This window comes from Polistes fuscatus, unplaced genomic scaffold (genome assembly GCF_010416935.1).
Source record: "Polistes fuscatus isolate 324 unplaced genomic scaffold, CU_Pfus_HIC Scaffold49, whole genome shotgun sequence".
NCBI lineage: Eukaryota > Metazoa > Arthropoda > Insecta > Hymenoptera > Vespidae > Polistes > Polistes fuscatus.
In genome coordinates this window covers 212,465-234,702 of record NW_025113128.1, presented here as the reverse complement: position 1 = coordinate 234,702, position 22,238 = coordinate 212,465, and the positions used below count along the sequence as shown (strand labels likewise).

Here is a 22,238-nt window from a genome sequence, read left to right as displayed (position 1 = left end):
CATTATTGGTAGCAGAGGGGAAGCGGGATAGAATTATGCAATTGGGAATCAGGAGCTTTTGGACCAGATAAAGGAAATGAGAATAGGCATAGAACGGAGGCAGATCATATGCCGTTAGAAGTATACTTAGAGGAAGAAGTAAAATTAAAGGCAGAGGAAGAAGGTAGAAAAGGAGATAGAAAGAAGAATTTTGGTCCAGGGAGGTGATTGAGCAAGTATCATGAAAGGTGTAAAGGTTGGTTTGGGAAAAGAAGAGGAGATAGAGGGAAGGTGGGAAGAGATAAAGGAGGTAATAGAAAGAGCAGTACCTAAAATGAGAAGCGAGTCAAGGCAGGGAAGTTGGGAGATAGAAAATGGTAGGATAAGGAATGGAAAGGAAAAAAGAGGGAATTAAGGAAAATTCTGAAGTCATGGAAGAAAAAGGAAGTCAAAGGAGTTTTTATTTAGGCAAAAAAAGAAGTACAGGAATTGGGTGAGGCAAAAGGAAAAGGTTTGAAAGTTTAGAAGAGGGGAAGTTAAAAGTGCAACAGGTGAAGGAGAGGTATGGAGGTATATTAATAGGTTCAGAAAGAAGCGGAAAGAAAGAGATAAGCGAAAAGATCAGGATAGAACATTGGAGAAACATCATGGAAAGTTTAGGAGGAAAGGAAAGAAGGGGAAGAGAACAGAGGGGAAGGAGGAGGGAAGAGGTAGAACAGCAGATAGAGGAGGCAAGAAGAATTGGTCAAGGAAGAATTTGGTTGAGACAGGTTAATAAAACTAAGTTAGGAAAAGGCACCGGGGGAGGAATAAGTTAGGAAATAGAGTGTGGAAATAGCCAAAAGAATGGAGACAGCGCTGTGGGAGTTGTTGAGGAAAGTATGGAAGAGAGGGGAAATACCGGAACAGTGGAGAAGAGGGACAATGTGCAATGATTTATAAAAAAGGGGATAAAGATAGTAAGAAAATTACAGAGGAGTAACTTTAACTTGTACAGCATATAAAAGATAGGCGTAGTATGCTGAATGAAATGCTGAAAAGAAGATAGAGGGTAAATTAGCGGAAGCCAGTTTGGTTTGAGAGAGAGGAAGAGGAGTAGTAGAGGCGATAGTACGGTTTAAACATTAGTAGATGAGAAATTATGTAAACCGAAAAGAAAAAATTTTTGCATGTTTTGTGGACCGTAAGAAGGCGTTTGACAGGGTGGATAGAGAAGTTTAAGAGAGGTTGAGGGAGATGGGGGTGGGAATTAAGCTAAGTGGAGGATAGGGACAGTTTACAAAGAAACATAAAAGGTAAAGCAAAGTAGAGAAGAGAGAGCGGAGGAATTTTTGACGGGAAAGGGAGTAAGACAGGAGGCCCGTTAAGTCCAACTTGTTTAATGTGTATATGGCGGACTTAGAAAGGAGATGAGAAAAGGGCAAGAAGGAGGATGTAGAGTTGGGAACGAGAAGGTGTGGAGCGTATCATATGCAGACGATATAGTATTAATTGCAGATAGAGAAGAAGAATTGAAAGGGATAAGAAGGTTTAAGAAACCTGGAAAAGAAGAAGATGCTATTAAGTGATACAAAAACGAAAATTAGGGTTTTGAAAAAAGAAAAGGTAAGGATAGACTGTGGAAGTGGGGTGTAGAGAATTAGAGGAAGTGGAGGAGATAAGATACCTGGTTATATATTACAGAAAATGGAAGGAATGAGAGGCACATGGAGGAGAGGAAAGAGAAAGACATAATCGTAATGAAGAAGGCGTGGAGTATAGGAGAAAGGATTTAAAAAAAGCTACAGAAGAAGAGAAATTGTTTACAGCGTTAGTGGAGAGTGTAGCGTTTTGGAGCAAATATGGTGATGGAGGAAGATGAGAGGGGACGGAGTGTACAAAGAGATATATGAAATGGACCTTAGGGTTAGATAGTAATACGCCAAATTATAGTGAGGAAGAATGTAAATATGAAAAAAGAGAATTAAAGCATTACGAGAGCGTTAAAATTCGAAGAGCAAGATAGGGATTCGGATATAAAATTGGTGAAGGAAGTATAAGAGAAAGGGATAGAGATAGAGAAATAGAGAAAATAGGAAAGAGTCAAAGATGAGGTCGGAATAATAAGAAGAAGAGAGAATAAAGGAATCAAGAGATTGAGAGGTATGGAGTTCAAAGAGGAGGTAAGAGAAAGATATTATTGACAAGGGAAAGGAAATTCAAGGAAGAGAGAAGGATAAGATAGATAATTCAAGGATAAAGGCGATATACAAGTATATAAGAGTAGAGGAAGAACCAGAATATTTGAAAAAGGATATGTCAATGAGGGATAGGAAAATAATGCAAGATTCAGATGCGGGATGAATGCAAAAGCAGAGAGTTTGGAAAGGGGAGGAAGAAGAGGTGTAGATTGTGCAATAAAGGAGAGGAAATTACATGCACATACTGGGAACATGTGAAGTAACGAGGAGAGGTAGGAATAGAAGAGAACTAAGTCAGGATGCGAAGGAGGCAGAAATATTAAACGAGTGATATGGAAAGGAAGGGAAGCGGAGAGGGTTTGAGAGAAAAGTGTTAAGATAATTTTTGTTTGTTATATTAAGTCAGTTATTAAGTTTGTTAGTAGTAAGTTGTTATGTTGGTAATATAGTGTATCTAGGATGTTATAGGTAATAAGTTGATGTTTAATGGCAAAGTATTATAAGAGATTGTAGAAGGGAGATTGTAAGGAAGTCCTCCAAACCCGAAAGGGGCGGAGTAAGAATAAATAAATAAATAAAATAATAAAAATTTGTTTCTTGTCATATAATATCTGTTCTCCAGGGGGCGTGTACTCACCAGCGGAAGAGAATAGCAAATGCAGTTTTGCTAGGGGGCATAGCAGGGCGTGCTTAGCAACGGTTCAAAGAGGGGGGTTGGGCGACTATTGACACTCCTCGATATTCCCTAATGACTAGAGGCGACAATGGCTATGACCATATTTTAGGTAAGATTAATATAACCATACGTATACCTACATTAAAATTAAATAAACTGCAAATATTAACTTTTAAAGTGCAAAAAAGAATATAAAAAGTTGTTTTCAAACGATTACATACTCTTTCAAAAGTAATTTTTATTATATTTTATTGTTTAAATTAATTAATAAAACGTGTCTCATAAAGCCGTACAATAATAATAAAAGTAATTATAGAATAGATCTTTTTTTGTCTTATAAGCACGGTCAATACAAAATTTACAGTACGTATTATTTAGACACTATTAATATTGGGTAGGCAACTAAGTGATTGTCAACTAATAAACTATCATATAATATAAAAAGTTATCAGAAAAATTCTTTGTGTAGATAATAATAAACAAAATTGCAAAATTTGCAAGCAATTTATGTATTCAACGTAATGAAAGGAATTTCTATGCATTTCAAGTGAACGAATAATAATTAATTTTTTCTTAAAAGTCACAGTGATTATAAAGTAGTGAAATTGTTGTATTTACTTGTTTAGACGTTTCAATTTACAAAAGTGATACTTATATTTAATTTAAATAAATGCGTAGTAAAAATATTTTCTATCTATTGGAATGTCTCATCGGAGGGGACATATGTTTCATGATTAGGTCTTTTACCTTATTGGAGAGTCGTTACAATTGGCCTACAAATCCTGCTGTGATAAGTGCATTCCAAAAGTTGTTTTGTAAGTTGATTGTCCCATCACTCCCAAAGCATTACGCCGGAAAAGTATGGCTTTTAGCCGAGAAGAAGTCAATCGTTGTCCGAAAACTTCTGCTAATTCAGAATATCAGCTTCCACCTCCTAAGGCAGTCAATCTGATTGTTTTAACAAGTTCTCCGGTCCTACTTCCAATATAATACAATAAGTAGCAACCCCTCGTAAATTTCAGTGCTGATCGGGAAAAATGTATGTTGTAACTGGGAGTGTAACAATTAAATCTAATTGTCCCGTTACATTAGTTAAACTATCCTTACAGATAAGTTGCCCTCCAGTAGGAAGGGGTATAAGGTTTACTGACTAATTCAACTCCTATCACATATGTATATGATATCAGATACAGTTTCATAGAGAAAATACATTCAGAATTTAATTGATTTATTGAGCAGTAAGTGTTATAGTAAGTTGGGTTTCTTCTAGTCACTCGTCAAATAAATGTAGATGCGCAGCTATATCCCCTCATTGATTATCCTCTAGAAAAAAATTTTCCAAATTCCGTTAATCTAACTTCTTTCTCACTTGATATAAGAGACATGAGGATTAATCAGAAATCTTGTTCATGTCCATTTGTATTACTGTAGATGATATCCGATTTAATCTCAAGAAAATTCTTAGTTGAGAACCTATGTGTGAATTTTTTGAAAAAGAGTGGAGTAGGGCAGTAGAAGGGCAGTATTTATGGGTCTTATTTTATCAGATCACGAGTTAATCTTACCTTGCTACATTGACCTCGGTTCTGTCTCGTTCGATGTAGTTGGGCTGGTTGGATGATTGGTCCTACCTCCTTGGTAGAAATATAAGGAGCACGAACTCCATGTATACAAATGTGATATAAAAATAAAAAGGCGTTAGTGTTCTATTTTACCAAAATGGAAGGGAAATAAAGCGGCAATTTGAAATAGAAATAATAATACGAGATTATAACGGTAATCATTTATGTTGTCTAAGTATAAATAATTGAAATTAAATAAATAATTATTTAATAATTGTAAAATAATGTGTAAATAGTAATAATGATAATAATAATAATGATAATAAATGTAGATTTAATCCTAATCATTTAGTAAAAAAAAAAAAACGAGTACGTGTTATCGACCTTTTATAATTTTATTCACTTCTCACTTGGTAGACTTGTGACATAAGAATCTTAAATTGCTTCTTTTTGAAAATGTGAATCACGAACATATTGACACTTACTTAATTATTTACTTTGAAGTAAACGCGACGCAAGGGGTCGCAAGAGTTAAAACGTAGGTACTTATACTGTAAAGGCATAGCATGTACGGTCGTCTTTGGTATGTGACTTATCCTTTTACTTTTCCATTTGTTTTTTCTTCCTCGCAAATAAACCTAAGTAACGTTGATACCTTTTTATATATATATTTGCAATTATTTTATATTTATTATACTTTAACGGAAATGAAAATCTGTTGTACATTTCACATTTACATATAATCTAACTATAACATTAACGTAATCTATAAGTAAATACAAGGTTTGTCTATAACAATTATGAGCTTGTAATATAACCTAATTATTTTTTATTTTACGAAAAAAATGCTTAGGATAATGTTACACTATTTTAAAGGCTGTATCTGATAGGAGACATTGTTTCTTAAAATAAATTTTTTTACAGGATTTTAAAGTCATTAGTATTTTTTATTTAAATTATACTTAATTGTATTTTTTTTAATCCTTTCGTAACACTAAATGGTAAAGTGTTAGGACACAATGTTAAAAGCTAATTTGTTCAGAAGGAACACAATTCTACTTCTTTTAAATGTCGTACATATGCATTATCACATTTGTTAAAAATATGATCGTAAATATGTAGTTCTTGAATCATTCATTTTTTTATTCCAAAAATTTCTGTTTTAACTTTAACCAAAAAATTACGAGATATTTTTTTCACCATACTTTCGTGTACCAATAACTTTTTGATATTAAATCTTGATAATTTTTTATTCAAACAGCCGCGAGAGTGTGGGTGAAGAGATTTTTTGGGCTTTGTAAAAAAACAATATGGACGATCTGGAAATATGGTAAAAACATTATTTGAAAGAAAAATTCTTTACATCATCAAATGCGATTCTTGCTGTTGAGTAATTTTCCACAATTACTTGTATTATTTTTAATATATTTATCAACGAAACCAAAGATAAACGAGTTTTTTCAGTTCGTAATAGTTATAAGACTCATCCTGCATGAAGTAGAATAGGGTAATCGATTCTGTAACTTGCTTTACAATAAATTACGTTCAAAGTGAAATAGTATTTCACGATTTCAATGAGTTATAAACGTTTAGTAATAAATTGGAATAAACATAATTAAGATTTTGTAAGATAGAAGAAACATTGGATATTATAAATAAAATATAACCTTTTAGACGGATATTCAATCCTTCATGCTAATGTCGTTTTTAGGTATGAGAGCCTTAAAAATATTAAATTTACAAGTACTGTGCATTCAATCGAGACGAGCAAGCATAATTTAAAAAATCGAAAATTGAATTGCTGTCTCATCAAAAGATCTTCATTTTCGATCAAGAGGTGATATATTTTTTTTGCTATTAGAAAACTGTACTCCAGCGGTTTTTATTACCAGGGAGGGTCGTGTCAGATAATAAAAATAATATTTTCTCATCGTAAAATTTTTACGAGATTTTAAGATGATGATAGGTATTTTTTATGAATGAAATATTAGGGTTTTTTTTTTCATAAATTGATTCTTCGAATGGAAAATTATGAGAATACAATGTTAATAAATGATTCATTAAATCAAGATGAATGGTTAAATATTATTTATTTCGCGCAAATTAGAATATTTTTAGAAATAATAATAATTTAATAATAATAATAGTAATAATTTTTTAGTTAACAATTGTTACAATTGTTTAAAACATTTTGTATGTGTGGTCTCGTCTACGTCTTTATTTTCATTTTTCTACCGGAATCTAACGAAACTTTATTATTGTTTCATTTTTATTCTGATAGTAATCGTATAATTAAAAAGGCATAATAAAAGCATATTTAAGGAAAACATGTTTGCAAGTCAAATAGTAAGTTAAGCGAAGTGTCCGTGTTTGAAATCGGAAAATCAATGTTCTGTTTTGCATAAGTAAACGTATGAAAGAGTTCGATCAGTTTGATATTAGAGTAGTTTGCTGAACCTCTACACTATACATAATCGATTTTTACTCATTTTTATCCACTGGTTTCTATTTTAATTGCCTAATTACCTAATTAGCATATTTAACAGCACTATAGTCATCTGTACGATTGAATAATCGGTAGCTTTGAAAGGTGTACACGTATAAAAGATCAACAAAAATATTATCTCTAATTTATTCAATCAATCAGAGTCGTTAGGTAGGTAATTACATAAATTTGAAAGTATCATGATGCAATTGTAGCGAGGAAAGAAACTGGTCATCGTGTCATTTAGTGATTGATCATTCACCAATTGAATGTCGAGAATTCACTGTTATTGTTCTAGGAATATGTCCGCACGACAGTTGTATTAAAATATATATTTACAATAGATTTCTTCCGCATATGTGAACTTTCGAGATAGTATTTGTAAATAATGTTCATCGGACGGAAGTTATTGTACGGGAAGGTGATGCGTGCAGAGAAAGTTCAATGAAACAAGAACATGCTTCTAATTTATATTAGTCGTGCAGAAGAAGGGTAAGACTACGTATCTTCATTGAATGAAACTCGCATGTCCTTACAGTTCACAAAAATGAAATACTCGTAAATATTTCCACAGTCGTAAGACACTTGTGCACGAGAGCAGATACACGTGTATTATAGATATATATATTGTATATATGTAATATATATTGATATATATATATATATATATAATTATATAATTATATAGTATTTGTATAGACCAGCAAAAAAGGTCTACCAAACGTGTATTACACTTGTTGAAAAACTCAGATGAATAAAACCAACCTACGTGTGCTAGCGTAGAAATTTTTTTATTTCAATGACTTTGGGTTGTTTAAAATCATCGGTTGTGAAATTGTGAAGTTTCGTTTTTAATTTAAAATTATTTATAGCGTCCAGTAAATTTAAAACTATTCCTGAAAATATATTGTTTGTATGTTTTAATCGAAGAGAGATGATTACATTCAAAATAAAAAAAAAGTTTTTTTTTTACGAAAATAGAACAATTTTTCAAAGGGAAATAGAAAAACTCATGTTTTTATCACAATACTTGAGAAGAAAGTTTCTTCGAAATGAAATGGAACCAAAAGTTTTCTCATTTTGTATGCGCAAACATAAACATATAAAAATATTACGCACGTTTTATCGTTATATCAGAATGTTATGAGAGAAAGATAATAGTACGTTTTTTCTTTATTTTTTCAGTTAAGTAGATCGGTCAGCATAACCGAGAAACTTGTATCAGATTTAAAGATTTAACCAGAATCGTGTTCACTAGTAATCACTTACTCTCTTTGCATAAGTCCTCATAATTATTGCACCGTTTTCTTTTATTTTAAAACATGACCTGAATCAGGTGTTCCATTTAAAGAATATAGTTCGATCATGCAAAGATAACAAGCACAACTTTTTCATTCGTCTACAGCCGACACGTCGAGCTTCGCAACAACTCTTGGTTACATTAATGTATTTTCTTACAATTTAATAGATTTTTTAAAGAAAAATATTTAATAGACAGCTTTCCCAACTAATTTCTGTTTTGTTAAAAATCGCAACGTATATTAGTAAAATTAATATTACAAGAAGTATTGAGTCAGTAATTTGGATCCTTGATTATATATTTTTATTAAAATGACAATAATAAAAAATTGAAATTTTTACTAACAAGTGATGGGAGAATTAAAATGAAATATGTATCATTTCTTAAAAGATCTCTGTCCTAGATAAATGGTACGAGTTTCAATAAATATTTAAAACTTAAATGTATACCATAATTAGAAAAATGTAAAATATTCGTTTTAGTAGTTTATTTTATTTTACATATTTTTATTTAAATGTTAAACTAATATTTTAAAACAAACCATCGTTGACTTTCCCATACAAAATGATTATCAATGGTGTAACGACGACAGAGCTGTATCAGGATTTATAATAGTTATTTAGACAAAGGTTCTATTTATTTTCACTGAAACTGTGTTAATGATTCTACTCCTATAAGCTTAAGAATTGTTTAAGTAGAAAAAGAGGTAGCGAGCTGGACTCGTGGAAATAAATAATCCGTTATAAAAATTATTAAATAATTATCACTGTCATAAAATTATAATTTATATATACCAGCATTATATGCTGGTAACTTTTTTCCTTTTTTTCTCTTATGCATGAATTACTTTCTGTAGTAAGGGCCAATCTATGGCATTGTATACTTAAATACTACAAATTTAGTGTAACTAAGGGAGAGAGAATATTTTCACCTTTCCTCTTCTCTTCTCTCCCCCCTCCCCCATTGGAATGAGACATTTCCTATTTCCGCTATTTCCGCTATTTTCGTATGAAATAATGCGAAAGTTCCAAGCAACGTTTAAGGAGACTAACGGAGACCGAAAATAATGCAGTGTTATTGTATGTGCGCTGATGTGTGTTTACAAGCACTGCATTTTCAGAAGTGTCGTATCCGGTAGCATGTTTAGTTTACTTTATCCGCTACGAACCGACAAAGCTTATTATTAATTGTTATTATTTAAAATAGCAATTATTCTATTAGTCAATATTTGTTTAATCGATATTTTACTCTTTCCATGTTCCTTATTCTGTTTTTGAAATCACATTATCACAGTTAATGTTTCCTTTAGACCAAAAGTAAAGTGTAATAAAGTTTTTGCCTTAAAATTTTACGCATTACCTTTTAATGTATTTCATATAATAATCTGTGAATAAAATATTGGAAAGAATATTTATTGATATAAAGTACAAGAAATTGTCGAATTCTGCTACACCTTGTCATGTCTAGGATCATCTCAAATAAACTTTATTTGCTCTTAAGAACTATAATTGTTGAAACAGTTTGTTCTGTTCATGCTGCCTATACAACGTTTTACTTACTGTAAACGGCCCTAAAATCGTTAACTTATAGATTTATAATGATCTACTTTTGGTTACTTAATAAAGTTTAAGCGAATATACAATACTTCAAAATGAGATGCGTAAATATGGGAATCGAGCACTACAGGAATAGTAAAAAGAAATAGTATGCAAAAGAGGTTGTCGAAATTCGTGATTATAATGTGTCGCGAAATACAAAACGGGATATACTAATTAAAACAAATATAATATATTCCAATAATAGTAACAATTACAATATTATTAGCTGTATAACAAAAATATTAATTCCATTCTCAAAAAAGATAAAAGACGCCGTTTTTACAATTTAACTAAAACTTAGGTCAATAAGTTAATTATAACTATCTTTTTAAAAATTATATATTAGGTTTGTAAAGTAAAATTATTAATGTGAAATCGTTTAAACTGTTTTGAGAATGACTGCGATTACAGTTTCCCAGAATAGGGCTTCTAGAAGAATTTTAAATAGACCGCATTAGTTAATCGTTCGTAGTAGACTTTTGATGAATTATGAATAGTTTAAATTAAATAATTAATCAGTGAAAATGATTTTAAGTTTTTATTATATTTTGTTACTTAGAACTGGACTACTTAGTTATATAGGAAAATACTAGTTGTTGCGTTAGTTCATTACCCTGTTATAAAATGCTAGCTGTAATATAAATATTAATCTGCCAAGGCTCTTTCACGTGTGAGAACCAACTACATCATTTTCTAAAGTTTAGCTTTGCTTTTGATTCGAATTTATTCTGACCGTTCCGTTGTGTGTGTCTAATAAAATTATGAAAGAAAATCTTGCGTGCAAGATCTCCCGTGGTGGTCATTGGTTCAATCAGCAATGAAATAGAAAATAATACGTTTTTACCACTGAAGTTAGGTATTTTTAATATTTTTTACAATGCCATAAATTTAAATAACATTGTTGACTCAAATATTTTCGTTTATTTTGAGAATTCAATCGATAAATGTAAATTCCAACTATATTACAGATTTTAGCGTGCAAATGAATGAGCTGTCGATACGCTTCATTTTATTACCTGCTTGAAATCACAGCGGAGTTTGAATTTAAGTAAGGAGTTCGATTACTCGACCATGTTCTTCTAAGGGAAGATGAGAATGTTTTTGAATAGTATTGTATGTACTCTTCCCGATTCCTCTAACGTGAAATCCTCTCGGTGTTTTGGATTGCTGATGTAACGAGGAATTAAAATTAAAATTGAAATAAAAAGTCGTGATTGAATGAAAATATATGATCGTTTATTGGTTTGTTGGGGAAAAACTTTAACAGCGTAAGGACCCTCAGTTTTTCTATATATTGGTACAACGTTAGATCAATTCGACCAAACAAGGGTGGCGAATAATAAATAGCTCGCACACCTACGTATAAATTCGCTTATTGGCGGCGATTGTTGTTTCGCGCTTGAACGACATATATTAGTTTCTTTCACTGGTCAGGCGAGTTATTTGCGCGCTTGTACGCAGAAGGACGATGAGCTTTTATTGGCTGATACGCGTGTATGAACATAACATAGTGATCTGGCAGCTCTCACTTATGTATGTATGAGAATGATGAGCTGACTGACGGCTCTCGTTTACGTGTGTGTAGAAAGATAAGTTCTCCATAGAGAGAGAGAGTTCTCCAAGATTAATCCATAAGAATGGATGAAGTTATATTAGAGCTAAAAAATATGAAAGTGGACATCGCAGTAGTGACAGAAACTAAGAAAAAAGGACAGGTATCACAAAAATTGGGCTACTATGATCATTTTTATAGTGGAGTTCCAAAACACATAAGAGCCCAACAAGGAGTATCGATCTTCATACACAGAACATTAAGGAAGCACATAACATCGTGGGAAGCAATAAATGAAAGAATGATAAAGGTCAACATGAACATCTATGGCTATAGAACAACTATTCTGGGAGTATATGGTGTAAACGAAGATGCACTGGTAGCTAACAAAGATGAGTTCTATGAACAGCTGAACGATGAAATCGTAAAAGTAGGAAATACTAGAGAAATTATATTATTAGGAGATCTAAATGGCCGAACGGGTAATAAAAAACAGGATGACGTAGTAGATAGATACGGCGAGGAAATGCTCAACGATAATGGAACAAAAATAATTAACATGTGTAAACAGAACAATTTAAGAATTATGAGCGGCTTTTTCCAGCATAGATGCATTCATAAATATACTCGGACCCAGCCTACTATGAACCAGGAAAGTATTATTGATTATCTTTTGATAAAACAACGGAGCCGAATGAAGATTAACAATGTAAGGGTTTATAGAGGAGCAACATGCGACAGCGACTATCATCTTTTAAAAGCGAAAATACTGTTCCCCAGGATAAAATCTCAAAAAGATCTAATTCCACGAGAGGAGGATAGTCTATCGGTAGTGATATCAGTTTCTTTTTTCGTGTAATGTTTGTTACTTTAGTTCTTTCGGACATGATGTCTTCATATACTGGCAGCATTTTATTTTCATAGAGTTCCAAAGCACCTTTATGAAGAAGTTTGCCTTGGTATAAAATGAATACTTCTAAATTAGATTTTTTGTTTCTCAAACAATCTCTATAATCAATCAATTTAAATAGTGAATTGTAAGCAGTATGATGGGGGATAGCATATGGGTTAGGTTTATTCGGGTCTGTGAAGCTAGAGAAGGAAGGGCTTGGCAATGTAGAAGGTGGTGGTTATGTTGGTGGGGATAGATTAGGGGCGGAGAGGGGACTATCGTGGAACTCACGCGTGCCGGGTCCTTCGTCGGATGTCTTGTTCTCATTGGTTGGATTTTCTGGTGGAGGGAAGAATAGGCGTTGTTTCTTCTCGGAGTGGGAGGATTATGGAACGTCGCACTTCGAACGATTGTTGAAAGGGGCGTCTATTTTACTATTTCCATGTTGTGTCTCGTAGTGCTATGGGCTGATGGCGGGGATGTCGGTTGAATGGGGACAGTAATGCCATCGGAATTTTTTCCAAGTCCTTCACCTTCATTATAACCGTAACGTAACATTATTTTCGATATTTTTCCAGATATATCCCACGGAATTATTGGTTTTACGGATGCCACGGGGTTTCTAGAGAGCGCGTCTGCGTTTAGATTTACTTTTCCCGGTTTATGTATTAGTTCGAAATCATATTTATTTAATTTTAGGTGCCAATACCATAGTCTAAAAGTTTTGTTTTTATTGATGCTAGTCAAACTAGTGATTGGTGATTAGTTATAATTTTGAAATGCTGTCCGTATAATATAACGTCTAAATTGTGTGATACGATGTAAAATTGCCAAACACATTCCTGTTCTATTGTCGAATATCGTGTTTCGACGGATTTAGTAAACAGGATGTGTACACGACCGGTAGATCTTTTTTATGTCGCTTTGCAACAATTCGATTCTTTGTTTTAACCATCCGTATATGAATGTAGGAATGACTCGTATCGCTTAATTGGTCCGCACTTAAAAAAATTTATTGGATCAGATGGTAGTGGGATTGATAGGTCATTGGTGGGTTCTGGGAGTTCGGGAGGGTTGGTTAGGACTTGGATTGGTTTTACTTCGGTTTTCGGCTGGGTTGTCTGGTTATTAGTTCGATTATAATCGTAAATGTTTGGCGAAGGATATTTGTTATATCGATTTTCGGGGTAACGAGTGTATGGATTTCTCGATAGGGAGAGAGGGGTAGAGGGTATAATGTTGGTAAGATTTCGGTCTCGAGTCGTTATTGTATCTATTTTCACTGTCCATTTCCTGTTTAGTGTACCTGTCGTCGTAACAGTTATTCCTATGTCGGTTATTATATCTATTGTAGTCGTTGCCAGTATTCTGTATTTTATAGTGATCGTATTATCGGTTTTCTTATAGGTTTTGGTCAGGGTATCTAGGTCCGTCACGTGGATTCCTCCGTAGATTTGAATTTCGGTAATTTTTATAATTTGGCCTTTCGTAGTCCATCGTACATTGTCGCCGTTTAATGCTCGCTGCCCTAATAATCGCGTCGGTTAAATCGCGGGGCACGTAATGTCGAAATTCTAATCACGTGTCTGGGTCCGCCCCTTCGATAAAATTTTCTAAAATATCTGCTTCAGCTTCCTCTATTAAAGATTTGTCCGGGTTTTTGTATTTGTCTTTTAAAGCATTTCAATCCGCGTTTTTTCGTAAATAGCTGAATATCTACGCCAAGTTTAAAGGCACAATGAATTTTCTCATGGAGTACTACAAGTGTGCAAAATTTGAAAAAATCTGAAATGTGGCTCACTGATTGTCTCTCTGTAAGACCCAGACTTTACGGAAAAGAAATTATATTAATCATCTATAGAAATATTAAAACTAATTATGTAATCATTTATACTCAAGCGTACTTGCGTGTAAGAATATTCCAGAAACGATGATGCATCAGGAGGGCTTGGGCTGTCGCGAGTCGAAAAATGGGCCAAGGACCATCCCCTCCACCAAAGAATCTTCGGTTCCTATAAAAACTCGGAGGGCATTGTCCTCGCGCTTTCACATTCTCATTTTTTTCTTTAATTATTAGCTTGCATTCTTATTCCTTTTCCTTAGTTATTAGCTTCCATCCTTGTTCTTTTTTTTGATTAGTAACCTCATTAATTTTTGCTTAAAGTGTTATTTTGTATCTTTGAAATGAAATTCACTTCGATTCCATATCCCAATATAAATTTGTTCCAATTGGTGGAGATCCAACACATAAACCAGCCCAAGCATTCCTTTTTTTTGTTTGTTTTGTCAGGAGGAAAAACCTTCATAGGTCCCCTGAGTACGGTACCCAGGGGAGTGTCGGATTCAGCCTGCCTGAGGATATACCTCAGGATCTGGTTGCCTACCGACCAAAAAACCTTCCGATAATGTTACATACTAACATGCAAAAGAGGGGTTGGCGGAATTGCGCGCCAGCATAATAGTCTCGCCCGAGGGGGCCGCATAGGAGCTAATCATCTAGACTAACTCAGATATTTCCGAAAATCTGAGTAAATTAGAAATACTAATCAAATAACAAGATGTACAAATTAATAAGCTTATTTTATTAATAACGGTAAATAACGGTATTAGTAAATAAATTGTCATCAGATTAAACTCGCCAATTCGAAACTGTTAAGACAATGTTTTACAGGATTTCTGTGTTAATTTCACCTAAATCAGACAATATCATTGCAGCCGCTCCAGAAGCATTTTTCTTTAATTGAAAGGCAGATAATATACAATGCCATATGTTATCTTCTTGGTTACTAATTGTTTTTGTATTGATTTCATGTCAAATGTTTTTTAATTGTAAGCTTCAGTAGTTAAGGGGGTATTCTGGTCTAGAAGCATGAATTTTAGGTACTTTTTGAAGTGCCGTAAAAAAAAGGCAAACAACATTGTGATGTCTCGCCACGCATATCTTTCTTAAATTTTCCACAGTAGAATAAAATTACTTAATAAAGACATTATTCCAATGATTTATATCAAATTCAATTGACATCATTTTTAGTAGTAAGTACCAAAACAATTACAGCAGTAGTACTGATAAAGGATTAACTTATCAAAACTACTTTATAAAGAGCGCGTAACAATTGTTCTCGAAACCACGCTGATTTTATTAAAACGTACATCTTCTAACAATACAAGAGCAAACACGGTAAATCACTGGAATATGTCCTAAGAATTCGACAAGCCATGTGGCCCCTACAATCAATTCTTGTCCTTCAACACGTGCTAACCATAATACATTGTAGACCGCGTGGCCAGGAGGATCGAAGAACGTGAAATCTAAGATCAAAAAGACCAACATTTTACTATCGTCTTCGTTACACCATTGTCGCCATGAATACATTGCCATTCACCTAATAAAGAACTTTCTGTTAGAATTCTCGCCAGGAAAGACATTGAAACTGCCGTCAATGCCGGGATATCCGAACCCTAACATAAACCAGAGCCGACACTTCGAGTTTTCCTAAATGTCATTTATAAATGTCAAATTAAAACTAATCGTCACCCGACCGATAGAATAAACATTAAACAATTCTGACTTAAAAAAAACGCGTAGAATTTTCTCGAACGATTCGAAAGGAAGAATATGAAAGGTTCTCGAATAGTTTAGATTTGAATTCTCGAAACCCAGAAGTACTAAAACAATTGTTAAAATACGAATCCTAAATGTATACTCGTACGATGAAGGAATAAATGAAAAAGGGAACTATGGAAATATTGTTAATGAATATTTAAAAAAGGATTATTATATGAATATCGTCGAAATTAATTAAGGGGTTATATCCACTTGCGAGGCAGAAAAAACGCGTTTTTTTGTGAATTTTTTCCGACGAGGCATTTTATTTTATACATTAATTGAAAAAATGTACTTAAAGAGAATTTAATGTACTTTAACAATCAGCGGTTTATTTAAAAAAATATTGGATCCCCTAGCTCCTGTAGATGATCTGCGGAGAGACCTCCAAAAAAAAGTGCTTGGCGGTGAACAAGATATCTCTGGTCCAAATTATCTGAAAACCAAAAACCAAAAATATTTAGTTTTATAATAAATAAATACAGGTAATGATCGAAGGTCTAGTCAAAATTTTGATTTTTGACAAAATGGCGGCTGTTCAAAAAAAAAATTCAGTTTTTCATGAAAATTTTTCACTTCAAAGTGGCTTAAAAAATCGAAATTATTGTCCAAAACCTTATTCCTTCGATCATTACCTGAAAAATATATCTGAGTAAGTCGTGTGAAAATTTCAAACCGATCGGTTTAGCGGTTTCGGAGAAATTTTGTTCACCGACTCTGAAAACACGGTTTCGAGATAAACGCGTTTAAAGTTTCGGGAATGATTTACACTAAATTAAAAATTTTTTTTTTCAACTTACATCGTGTCATCTATTCCAGTACCATAAGAGGAACCCTCTACTTCGTCGTTTGCATCCAAAATGTTTAGTTGTTGTGGTCTACGAGCCATTCTCCTCTCGCGCGTCGACCCTTGCGCTCTTGCGTCCGAAATTGAGATGCGCTCTGCGTCCTCTTTACTCACGAAGGAATGAGCATTGGGTCCAAGTGATAATCCCATAGCACTCATATAATAAAGAAGAGATGTTTTACCTTCATTAAAGACCCCGGCTGCAATGTTTGCTGCTATTTCCACAATTTTAGAGCCAGCTGGAATAATTTTTGGAGTTATTTTCCATATCAGCTGATTATAACTTTCATTATTGTTCTGGGTAAAACCACCAACGCATCGTTCCAATAATTTTTTGTTACTTAGATCTTCGTAAATTGGAAAAATAGCTGTTGCAACATCAGGTGGTAAGGCCTCATAATCAAACTGCTATCATCATATTCCACGGTTTTCGGATTAAAAACGTTCTTCCGTTTATTTCTTCGAGACAACTGTTCACTGGAAGTTCTACGAGTTTCTCTGCTAATTTTACGAGGCATTTTTTACTTTAATTAATTAAACTATACACACTGAGAAATACACAAACTGAGCAAAAACACAACTTGTCCACGTGGAAGATCACTTTTAACTGATGAGTTCACATATTTTTAACTTAAAATTCCTCAACATAGGTTTCACGTATAAACTAGACCTTTTGTATTATTATCTTAGGGTCCCAAACACAATATAAGTCGAGATCAAAAGTATAGCGGCTACCAGAAACAGCTGCTACTCCGGCTCGTGCTCCGCTTACTTTCGAACGCTCGGAGACGTTCTTACTAATACGCTCATATCTCCGAAACTAATTGTCGGATCGATTTGAAATTTTCAGAGAATATTCTTGAATATATTTACATTCAAAAAATGAAAAAAAAAAAAAAAATTTTTTTTGAAAATCACAAGTGGATATAACCCCTTAAATAAGATTCGAATATTGAAAGAAGGAAAATTACTGCATGCTATAGAAACGAACAATGAAAATATGTAAAAGAAATATTAAATAAGACTTTGATTTTAAGAATAAGAAACTGTATTAATTATCTACGAAATGTTAAGAAAAATACGTAAGCTTTCATAAGAATATTTTAGAAACGGTGATGCATCAGGAATTCTTGGGTTGGCTTCCGTCAAAAAGGTGGGGAAAGGACCATCCTTTCTACGAAAGGATCTCTGGTCCCTGTAAATACTAGGAGAACTTTGCCCTCACGCCTACATTCTGACTTTAGTTTTTCAGTAATTAGCTGTAATCTGTTTTCAAGTTATTAGCTGCATTCCGATTTTAGTTTCGACTTTTGATTCTTTACTTTGAGTATTATACAAACGTGTGGTAATCGGGGAAGAAGCTAACCAACGACCAGCCCAAGCACTCCTGAAGCAATCGCAACCGATTTGAAATTACTTAAAGGATCTTACGCCTTCATTTTTCTGTAAGTAAACGAATTTATAATTAAATATCTTAGTGAATCAGAGCTACGGGAATTTATAATTTTTATCACCTTGCTTTATTTCCCTTTCTTTACCTTTATTTACCTCGCATCTTTGCTTTTTTCCATCTTTTATCGCTATTCAATCTTGGGAAGACGAACTTACCTGGTCCCGGCTAAGCTCGGTGAATGCAGGGTGGCCAAAACAGGCTTAGCACTTACTACTTAAACCATTTTCGTCAGTTCAGACGTAACAATATTTTTAGTATGCATTTTTTTTATCAGATATTTATAAATATTTCAAGAATACATAAAAAAACAACTGGTGTGTGTACTTATGTACGCACGTAAGAAGTTATACTTCTTTGGCGTACCAAACGAACGAAGCAACTATCTGTACGATTTTCTGGCCAACCTTCAATGAATCTGAAAACTTAAGCCACACAACATTTACTTATCCATTTTTATTGTATTTAATATGAAATAACTACAATTTTCCCGAATGCCAATATATACTCTACATTTGTAAATAAAATAAAATATAACTTCAATAAAAACTTTAATAAAATAAAGATATTAAATACAATTTAAATAAAATACAAATATTAAAAAAATTAATAAAATAAAACAACAAATAAGACAAAAGAAAAACTCTTGGTTAAATCAATACAAAGTATAATACTATATTGACTCGTCAGGCGAAAAGCCTTGTAGCATAAAAACTCTGGTTGATAAATTAAATATAATAAGGAATTGCGGTTTTAACAAAAGATTAAACATGTATCTCACCTCTTGCTTGCTGCGCTTGTATTGGATTTAACAAAAAGGTTCACCTCGTTTATGGAAGTATAAGGAATACTTATACTTTTCTTATTTCGTTTCTAACTTAAATCGCTTTGTTCGTCGCTTTCTTTGTAAATTCTTCGCTGTTTATTTAAAACGTGTCGTCGTAGGCGTCCAGAGGAAGAATAGGATGAGTTTCTTTGTTTAATAGGCCCAGCAAGGCGTGATTAGCAACGGTTTAAAGTGTGGGGAGGGACGATAACAAAATTTCGATATTTTCAATATTTTCGAAATGATTGAGCCGCGTATTTCGAATATACGCTAAGAATCTATAATCTTTATAAATGGTACATAAATCCTTATTACGTTGAGTGCCTCACGAATTCTGAAGGAAATCCTCGTCAGGCTACGCTCGTTATTTAGTATTGAAAAAGAAGTATAACTTCAAAACAATCACAATAAATTCACATTGCACAATACGTTTCCAGTCTTTTATGCTACTCTCCATATTTTTATAATTAATTACAGATTACCTATCACAATGATTAAATATTATTATTATTATTATTATTATTATTATTATTATTATTATTATTATTATTATTATTATCATTATTAATTTTCCTTGTTACTTTTTAATTTTCCTAGTTTATTTTTTAATTAATGTTATTATTATTACATGATTAGTATTATTATTATTAATTTTATTTTTACATAGAATATAGTTGATAAAGAAACCTGTCCCCCCAACCCTTCTTGATATAAAAGCACAAAAGGTTTTACGAGGAAACAATCACAGGTAGACGGATAGTCCCTAACGACTTTTGTCAGATTCGTTCCGGCCGACCCGGTTTGGATACCGGGTCACTAAAACAGCTATTTCTTCGAAAATAATTTGAATTTTGAAAAATCCTCTTAAAGTCACATTCTTAAAAGATTAAGCTTTGAAAATATCTTCTTCTTCTTCTTTCTTTAGTTTAGGCAAATTGCCTGTTTCGTAACGACGTTTTTCTGCCTATTGCACTGTTAATTGTCGCACCATCGTTTTCGTGGGCGTCCCGTGCTTCTGCGGCCTACAGGTGACTTATCCCGTGCAATTCTGACAATTCTTCCGTTGTCCATTCTGTTAATATGTTCGTTCCATTCTTTTTTTCTTTTTAGTATCCATTCGTTGATGTTTTCCACTTTGCATGTTCTTCTTATATCTTCACTTCTCTCTCGATCCAGTAGTGTTTTTCCAGCTATTCTGCGAAGAACTCTCATTTCGGTTGTCTCTAGTAACTGTTTCGTTTTCGCCGTGTCTGGTCGAGTTTCTGCGGTATGTGACATAATAGGTCTTACCATTGCCTTGTAGATTCTTGCTTTGGTCTCTATGTCAATGTTTTTGTTTCGCCATATTGTGTCATTCAAACAACCCGCTATTCTGGATGCCTTCATTGTCTGTTCTCTTACCTCTGCTTCAACATCACCATATCCTGAGATTTCTATTCCTAGGTACTTAAATCTCATTTCCTGCTGAATAACCTTCCCTTCAATTTCCAGTTTGCATTTAACGGCGTCTTTGATGTTGTCATGCATTTAGTTTTCTGGGCCGATATTTTCATGTTGAATGATTTGGCTATGCAGTTAAATCGGTGTAGTAGACGTTGTAGATCATCCTCATTTTCGGCCACTAATACAGCGTCATCAGCATAGCATAGGATGGTTATTTCTTCACTGCCCATTTTATATCCTTTTAGCAGTCTTACGTTTCTTATTATTTCGTCCATAATGATGTTAAAAAGCAGGGGACTTAGGGAATCCCCTTGTCGGATACCACGACCTGCATCAATCGGTTCAGTCAAGGCGCCATTTATCTTTGCTTGGATCTTCTTGTTTCTATAGATGTCCTCTATGGTCTTGATAAGATTGTTCGGAATTTGCCGGTTATAGAGGAGGTGTATAACATCCTTTAACTGCACTCGGTCGAATGCCTTTTCCAAATCAATGAAACACATATATGCTGGTCTGTTGTATTCAATTGATTTTTCTGTTATCTGTCTTATGATGAAAACCGCGTCTGTGCACGATCTGCCTGATCTGAATCCCTGTTGTTCGTCTTCTAGATTCGTTAAGCTGTTAATTTTATTCGTTATAATCTTTGTCGTTAGTTTTAATGAAGTGTTTAAAAGATTGATTCCCCTGTAGTTTGTAGGCAACTTTTTGTCTCCTTTTTTAAACATAACTATAGTTGTACTAGTTCGCCATTCGTCAGGTATTTTGTGTTGGCATAGTATTTTTTGGATTAGGAATGTTAGTTGTTGTGTGAGACGTTGGCCACCATATTTTATTAACTCGTTTTGGATGCCATCTTGCCCTGAGCTCTTCCTATTCTTTAGTCTTCGAATAGCTGTTTCTACATCACTGGACTCAATTTGTATGTCGCTTCTGGTTATTATTTCTGGCGTATTTAGTTCCGTTTGAGGTTCTTCTGATTTATAGAGCTCTGTTAGATAGTTAATCCAATTTTCTTTTGTGATCTGGTTTGTTTCTATCATTTCATTGACCTCCTTTCTTTGATTTCTAATAAATCGCCAGATTTGTTTTTGAAAGTCCATAGAAGTCACTCTCCATTCTTTTCGAAAAAATCTCCCAATAATTTTGCTTTGTTTGCCTTACTAATGTCGCTGTTTGATTCCGGATTCGTCTATACGTTTCGTATGACTCAGGTGTTCTTAATGTCCTATAGTTAAGGTATGCTATTTTCTTTTTTTTGCATATTTCCTTAATCTCTGGGCGGAACCAAGGAGTTTTGATCATTCTAGCCCGGTTTTTTACAGTTCGTGTTCCCAGGGCTTCATATGCAGCTTCTAAAATGTTGGTTCTTAGTTTCTTCCAGGCTATGTTTATGTTATCTTCTTCTTTTATTGGGCTTTTTTCGATTTTTTCTTTCAACCTGTTCTCGTATAGTTGTTTGGTTGATAAGTTCCATAGTGACTCGATGTTTATTTTCAATTCTTGAGTTACTCGTGCAAGATTTCTTTGGGGTTTAAACTTCATTCTTATCTTTGCTAATAGCAGGCTATGATCGCTTCCTACATCCGCGGAATTTAACGTCCTGATATCTAATATTTGGTTTGGTTGGACGTATCTGTTGGTAACAATGTAATCAATTGTAGACCTGAAGCCTCTGGTGTTGCTGTATGTAAATTTATAGTGTTCCTTATGATTGTAAAATGTATTATTAATCCTTAGCTCGTTAAATGTGCATAGCTGTGTCATTAGTTCTCCATTGTCATTTAACACGTTTTCGTTGAACCTTTGTTTTATTCCAGGTATTATTTCGTTTCCGATGCGGG

At 33.5% G+C, this 22,238-nt stretch overlaps 1 protein-coding gene and 1 long non-coding RNA gene across 2 annotated transcripts; one reads left to right on the top strand and one right to left on the bottom strand.

Annotated features, from left to right (window-relative positions):
- The first annotated feature begins 11,417 nt into the window (after positions 1 to 11,417).
- On the top strand, positions 11,418 to 12,191 carry LOC122521795 (craniofacial development protein 2-like). The gene has a single exon (XM_043642535.1). It carries the CDS (start codon positions 11,418 to 11,420, stop codon positions 12,189 to 12,191), a length of 774 nt encoding a protein of 257 aa, XP_043498470.1.
- Positions 12,192 to 16,062: 3,871 nt separating this feature from the next.
- LOC122521796 lies at positions 16,063 to 17,574 on the bottom strand. Its single transcript, XR_006304906.1, has 2 exons — positions 16,629 to 17,574; positions 16,063 to 16,264 (listed from the first exon to the last, which is right to left on the bottom strand). It is a non-coding gene; the product is annotated as an uncharacterized LOC122521796 (long non-coding RNA).
- Positions 17,575 to 22,238: the final 4,664 nt, after the last annotated feature.